At 44.2% G+C, this 7,949-nt stretch overlaps 1 protein-coding gene across 3 annotated transcripts in view; it reads left to right on the forward strand.

The window, feature by feature from the left end:
• lrmda (leucine rich melanocyte differentiation associated) overlaps window positions 1-7,517 on the forward strand; it is a 262,778-nt gene extending 255,261 nt beyond the window's left edge. The window contains exons 7-8 of one of the 3 annotated variants that reach the window (XM_052613530.1): window positions 5,943-6,033; window positions 6,120-7,517. In XM_052613530.1, the coding sequence (XP_052469490.1) occupies window positions 5,943-6,022 (80 nt within the window). In that variant the 3' untranslated portion in view covers window positions 6,023-6,033; window positions 6,120-7,517. Of the gene's footprint in view, window positions 1-5,942 lie in introns of all 3 variants that reach the window. The other 2 variants (XM_052613531.1, XM_052613529.1) reach the window with 2 other exon arrangements.
• The last annotated feature ends 432 nt before the right edge of the window (window positions 7,518-7,949 follow it).

Consider the following 7,949-nt stretch of genomic DNA (forward strand, 5'->3'; position numbering starts at 1 on the left):
ATCACCTCAGCTTGTGAGGATGGCAAGGAAAATGAGCGTCGCTCGGCTACAAAAGTCCAAATTTAGATTGACTGAGTTTGTCCCCGGGCCTTGCGGGCTGACACGAGCTGGCCCGCCACTAACTCAACGAGGAAGGAGAGCGCGGGACTGGAGTGACACGTCGGAGAAGTCTGGTTCCCTATCGCTGGCGGTAGAGGAAGGGGAGGAGCGGCTACTTTGAAGCAATGGGAGAAATAAAGTGTCAGGTTCGGTTAGCATCCAGACTGGTGTTGGAATATGCTTGGCACTAATATGGCACCAGTATCTCTGTCCTCATCTCTGTTCACTGTCAGTGCGTGCGATTCCACGACCTGTTTCTCTGCAGCTCTGACAGTGTCTTTTCAGATCATGTTAGTTGCACGCTCGGAGCGCTGCCACAGCTTGCCCATCACTCAGCCACTTTGTTTGATGCCTGCCCTTTTTTGTCATTAATGCACTTGATGTCTATTTAAAAACGGCGGCGATGCATGCTATCTGTTGTCCTGTCAGGAGATCATTGACAGCATTAATGCCACTTGTCCTTGCCTCATTTACTAAAGCGCTGACACCTAGCTGCAGTCTGCCACATCCATCAAGTGCCTGTACTTCTCTCTCTCTGCCTCTCCTTCGCTGGCATGTCAGAACGATCCTGTCTTTAACACGCTCAGACTGGGCTGTCTCCACACATCACATATAGGCCTCACACTCCACTAACAGAAGGAAGATGTAAACAATACAAGCGCTGCGCTCTTCTTCCTAACTCTGGCATATGTTTTGCTTGGACATATATTGTTGATGTATGAGAGAAGTGAACGGTGTCACACTCTCAATGAGTTATGGCCAGTCTCAAAGCTCTCGAGGAGAAAGCCTCATTAATCGTCACTAATGTTGCATTAGTCACTGCTTGATTATTATTATTTTGGTTGAGCACCATAGCAACTCAACTAACTCCTTTACATCTGTGTAGTAACATCTCGGGCACCACTCAGAACTCCCTGGTGACCACCAGTAAAAAAATATCTGATGTCATCTTAGGGACAACCCAAACATCCCTAGCAACTGCCTAACAATACCTATACTACCACATAGAATACCACAGCACCAACTACTTACAAACATGCTAAGAAATACTCAGAACTCAAACTTTGATACAATAGTTATATCTTGTTTTTATCAATTCTGTGTTGTACCTTGTGTAAAAAAAATATGATGCAGGAATATGATTCATTAGCAAGTTATACATCAAAAATTTATTCTTCATCATGTTATATATCAAAAATAAGTATTAATGTAGTATTTTCTTGTGATAGCATCACTGTAGCATTTACTGCAGCACTACTTGATAAGGCCTGTATTTATACACCGCAAGTAGACATATGCAAATTGCTTCTGTATTGCTCTTTTGTATTATAACGTTCCTTTGTTTTAATGAATGAGTGGAGAGGAGTGAGTGGCAGCTTCACGTCACAGTGTCTCTCACACACACCATCACAGTGTCTCTCACACACGCCGTCTCAGTGTCTCTCACACACTCCGTCACATTGTCTCTCACACACGCCTTCACAGTGTCTCTCACACACGCCGTCTCAGTGTCTCTCACACACTCTGTCACAGTGTCTCTCACACACGCCTTCACAGTGTCTCTCACACACGCCGTCACAGTGTCTCTCACGCACGCCGTCTCAGTGTCTCTCACACACGCCGTCTCAGTGTCTCTCACGCACGCCGTCACAGTGTCTCTCACGCACGCCATCAGTGTCTCTTACGCACGCCGTCACAGTGTCTCTCACACACGCCATCAGTGTCTCTTACGCACGCCGTCACAGTGTCTCTCACGCACGCCATCAGTGTCTCTTACGCACGCCGTCACATTGTCTCTCACACACGCCTTCACAGTGTCTCTCACACACGCCGTCTTAGTGTCTCTCACACACTCCGTCACAGTGTCTCTCACACACGCCTTCACAGTGTCTCTCACAGACGCCGTCTCAGTGTCTCTCACGCACGCCGTCACAGTGTCTCTCACGCACGCCATCAGTGTCTCTCACACACGCCGTCTCAGTGTCTCTCACACACTCGGTCACATTGTCTCTCACACACGCCTTCACAGTGTCTCTCACACACGCCGTCTCAGTGTCTCTCACACACTCCGTCACAGTGTCTCTCACACACGCCTTCACAGTGTCTCTCACAGACGCCGTCTCAGTGTCTCTCACGCACGCCGTCACAGTGTCTCTTATGCACGCCGTCACAGTGTCTCTTACATACGCCGTCACAGTGTCTCTTACATACGCCGTCACAGTGTCTCTTACATACGCCGTCACAGTGTCTCTTACGCACGGCGTCACAGTGTCTCTTACATACGCCGTCACAGTGTCTCTTACATACGCCGTCACAGTGTCTCTTACGCACGGCGTCACAGTGTCTCTTACATACGCCGTCACAGTGTCTCTCACGCACGCCGTCACAGTGTCTCTTACATACGCCGTCACAGTGTCTCTTACATACGCCGTCACAGTGTCTCTTACATACGCCGTCACAGTGTCTCTTACGCACGGCGTCACAGTGTCTCTTACATACGCCGTCACAGTGTCTCTCACGCACGCCGTCACAGTGTCTCTTACATACGCCGTCACAGTGTCTCTTACATACGCCGTCACAGTGTCTCTTACATACGCCGTCACAGTGTCTCTTACGCACGGCGTCACAGTGTCTCTTACATACGCCGTCACAGTGTCTCTTACATACGCCGTCACAGTGTCTCTTACATACGCCGTCACAGTGTCTCTTACGCACGCCGTCACAGTGTCTCTCACGCACGCCGTCACAGTGTCTCTCACATACGCCGTCACAGTGTCTCTCACATACGCCGTCAGTGTCTCTCACATACGCCGTCAAAGTGTCTCTCACATACGCCGTCACAGTGTCTCTTACATACGCCGTCACAGTGTCTCTTACACATGCCGTCACATTGTCTCTCACACACGCCGTCACAGTGTCTCTTACACACGCCGTCACAGTGTCTCTTACGCACGCCGTCACAGTGTCTCTCACGCACGCCGTCAGTGTCTCTCACGCACGCCGTCTCAGTGTCTCTCACACACGCCGTCACAGTGTCTCTTACACTGTCACACTGTCTCTTACACACTCAGTCAGTGTCTCTTACACATGCCGTCACAGTGTCTCTCACACACGCCGTCACAGTGTCTCTTACACTGTCACACTGTCTCTTACACACTCCGTCAATGTCTCTTACACACGCCGTCACAGTGTCCATCACACACGCCGTCACAGTGTCTCTCACGCACGCCGTCACAGTGTCTCTCACGCACGCCGTCACAGTGTCTCTCACGCACGCCGTCACAGTGTCTCTCACGCACGCCGTCACAGTGTCTCTCACGCACGCCGTCACAGTGTCTCTCACGCACGCCGTCACAGTGTCTCTCACACACGCCGTCACAGTGTCTCTCACACACGCCGTCACAGTGTCTCTTACACACTCCGTCAGTGTATCTTACACACGCCGTCACAGTGTCTCTCACACACGCCGTCACAGTGTCCATCACACACGCCGTCACAGTGTCTCTTACACACGCACGTCGTCACAGTGTCTCTCACGCACGCCGTCACAGTGTCTCTCACGCACGCCGTCACAGTGTCTCTCACACACGCCGTCACAGTGTCTCTCACACACGCCGTCACAGTGTCTCTTACACTGTCACACTGTCTCTTACACACTCCGTCAGTGTCTCTTACACACGCCGTCACAGTGTCTCTCACACACGCCGTCACAGTGTCCATCACACACGCCGTCACAGTGTCTCTTACACACGCACGTCGTCACAGTGTCTCTCACGCACGCCGTCACAGTGTCTCTCACGCACGCCGTCACAGTGTCTCTCACGCACGCCATCACAGTGTCTCTCACGCACGCCGTCACAGTGTCTCTCAAGCACGCCGTCACAGTGTCTCTCACACACGCCGTCACAGTGTCTCTTACACTGTCACACTGTCTCTTACACACTCCGTCAGTGTCTCTCACACACGCCGTCACAGTGTCCATCACACACGCCGTCACAGTGTCTCTTACACGCGCACGTCGTCACAGTGTCTCTCACGCACGCCGTCACAGTGTCTCTCACGCACGCCGTCACAGTGTCTCTCACGCACGCCGTCACAGTGTCTCTCACGCACGCCGTCACAGTGTCCATCACACACGGCGTCACAGTGTCTCTTACACACACACGCCGTCACAGTGTCTCTCACACATGCCGTCACAGTGTCTCTCACACACGCCGTCACAGTGTCTCTCACACACGCCGTCACAGTGTCTCTCACACATGCCGTCACAGTGTCTCTCACACATGCCGTCACAGTGTCTATCACACACTCCGTCACAGTGTCTGGACAATGAATGATGCTAATGCTCACCTTATCATGCACTGTTGATCAGTGAATCAGTATGATGAGCTCACTGTTGATCTTCAACCTTACTGTCTTTTGATCTCTCTCTCTCTCTCTCTCTCTCTCACACACACACACACACACACACACTCTCTCTCTCTCTTTCTCTCTCTCTCACTCTCTCTTTCTCTCTCTCTCACTCTCTCTCTCTCTCTCTCACACACACACACACACACACACACACACTTTCTCTCTATCTCTCTCTCGCTCTCTATATCTCTGAAGAAAGCAATCTCTTGGCTTGTTATTGTCTAGACAATGCCCTCAGGCTAAATGTTGTCTCTCTGGTGTTCTCAGACTTTAGACGGATGCACTGTCTCCCCCGACACACCTTTCATGCCAGAAATCTGAGTGAGAAATGACAGATTCTGGAGACACAATTTCAAAACATCCTTTTATTTTATTTTTTTGGAGCAGTATGTGTACTTTACTGACAAACCACTTTCTGATGGATAAACAGTAACGGAGAACTTTAACTTTTTTGTCATTCATAGATTCCTAATCATAACACATGCTTTTGATTTGATAAGAAATCACTGTACTGCTAGATCGATCTATCTATCTGCCTTTATGTCTTTCTATCTATGCAGTTGCAGTTTTTAAATAGCTCGTTTTCAACCAATATGAAGATATAAAGGAAGAAATTGTTAATATTATCACTATTTTATCACAAAGTACTGCAGTACATTAATAAGCAGTTATATGCAGTACAGTTATGTTGCTTATGTTTGTGTGTGTGTGTGTACACAAACCAAAAATAATTCAGACACCAAATATAATTTTTCCAATTTTCTAGTGGGTGCAGGACACTTTAGTTCATTGATGTAAGTGAGGATAGCAAAATAAAGTAAATTGTGACAAAATTCTTCATAGTGGACTATCAGTTAAACTTTGGGAGCAAAATTACTCAGACACTTTGACCTGAAAGACAATGTTTTTCTTAAGTGTTATCTGAAATTATCAAGATGAATTTGTTCTGACAGTTAACTCTTGAATTCTTGTCATATTTTATTAATGTTTTCTAAACTATAGAGAATAAACTTTGATAATGTGGGAAATGTTGAAGGTGTCTGAATAAAGTTTGATTTTTACTCTGTCTGTCTGTCTATCTATCTATATAGACACATACACACCTAAACTAAATCAATATAAACAATTAACAAAAGTTTATTGGTGATCAAATAAACGTGAATCATGGTGGACTTCTTTTGTGTGCACTGTGCAAGTCGTGAAGTTTAATATATTTTTTTTATAATCACTTCTCATACAATTAGATGATGTGTTTAAACATCAAACCAAAAATAATATTTAATGTGCTATTAATATTTTATGTGTTATTATAATTGGAATATTTCAGCTTGAGGGTTACATCATCTCATGGTTTCAGCTCAGAATATACATGAATTTGACATTGATGTGGTTAAATGTCATTTTGACATGCTCTTCTCTCTTACTTTCAGGGGTTTTCACCAAGTGCCGTTATGTCTACTATGGCAAGCACTCAGAGGGCAATCGATTCATCCGCAATGACCAGCTCTGACTGACAGACAGGTCAGTGGATAGACACACGAGGGGGCTGTACAAAGATATCCTGCGCATATTATTATAAATATACATGTTTCCACACACATTTTAAGCAGCCAAACCAAGCCCTCTAGTGCCGTCTGCTGAGTGTGCCTTCCCTGCCACCTCCCATCGTTCTCGCTCCGTCTGAGCAGTGCCATCCAGATTGACATGATTGCCTTTAAGCAGCCGCAGTGACAGACACACACACGGCTGAGCGCTCGTCCTGACAGCCGCAGCACCATGATGGATTGCCTGGTCCAACTGCTGCTCTCCCCAGGTCAAAGGTCCCACCTGAGGCTTCGGGCTGCCCACATGGAAGCCCAGGATGAGCTCCTCTCAAAGTCAAAGCTAAAGTTAAAGAGAAAGATCGGTGGGAAAGTGTCTTTTTTGTTGGATTTCTACACTTCAGCCATTATTAAAAGTAGAGCTTATTTTACATGGTTTTGTAACCATGTCATTTTCCATACATTACCATAGGGGAGGTGTCAGTTTGAGTCATTGAAGGGTTTTGTTAATTTTTATTAAAAAAAAATAAATAAAGTTAAAAAGGCTAATAAATTAAACCAATTAATTGAGTATTTGTTTAAATTTATCAGCCTTTTTAAGCTTTGAAAATAAAAGGCATGCCAGGCATTTTTTTTTAAACCGTTTGCTTTCATATAAGTAATCTCTGTTATTATGTTTTAATGATCCAAAGCTGTATTGAATGTTTTCAGCATGAGTCCTTTCAGAAATGCAGCTGCGAGGCCCTCACAGGCTCCTGACTCTGCAGCTTGTGTCTGTTTGCGAGGTGCATGTGCATGTCGTGTGTGAAGTGTGTGTGTTGCGGGGGCAGTTGTTGCAGTGCCGGAGCCTGGAGGAGCTGTGAAAGAAAGAGGTAATGAGCTTTGCTTTATTTCATTTTTTCTCCTGAGGGAGAGAGCAATGACAGACAGCAGCTCTGCCAGTGAAAATGAAGGTGGATGTATGTATGTGTGAGGGGGGAGTCAACAACTTTCTCTAGGCTTTTTGAGGGATTCCTCGTGCTTTTTTTTTTGTTTTGATTTTTGGGACCTATTCACATTATTTTAATTATTTCTTTTCATGTTTAAAAAATATTTTTAAAAAATCCCTAATGTCCTTTGCTGTGCTTTGGAAACAAAGTTTATTAGCAGTGGGCAAAAAAAAAAATATAAAAAATATTTGCATCATTAACATCAATTTAGGGTGATAAATGTTTTATGTGCATCCAATTTATTTTTGTTTTTTGTTAAATTAGTTTTTTCTATTACATTCCATATTTAAAGTTGAGTTCATGCACTGAAGACTAGCCAAAGATCCACTGCAAACAAAAGAAGTACATTTTTAAACAAGAAAACTAACTGGGATTTGTTATTAGTTTGATTGTTGTATGAATCATCTTTTTATATGGGTTAGTTGATATGACATGTAAAAGTGTCCATCTAAAACTACTGGAAATATATATATTTTTAATCACAAAATAATTATTATACATATTGATTTGATGACCTCATATTGATTTAACACACTATGTAATTTTTGCAGTTGCAAAAAATGTATAGCTGAATAAAATTATAAAGAAATACATACAAAAATCTGTATATATGAAATGAAATGAAAAATATGCATATATGTAATGAAAATGAAATGGGTAGTCTATTACTGCATGTACTGTGATTATTGTATGTAATATGCTATTATTGTGAAAATATAATACCATAATCATGAAGTATTATTTTTTCTTAACATTTTGATTAAATAACCATGTGCTATCATGAGCATAAATGAACTAAATAAAATAGCTTGGAAAAAAAAATGGATTACAATCTAGTGTTCTTTTAATATTTAAACAACCAGGAAACTGCAATAGTTTTTATTAATGTTACTGGTAGTAAAAAAAA

Source organism: Carassius gibelio, chromosome A13 (genome assembly GCF_023724105.1).
Source record: "Carassius gibelio isolate Cgi1373 ecotype wild population from Czech Republic chromosome A13, carGib1.2-hapl.c, whole genome shotgun sequence".
Classification (NCBI taxonomy): Eukaryota; Metazoa; Chordata; class Actinopteri; order Cypriniformes; family Cyprinidae; genus Carassius; species Carassius gibelio.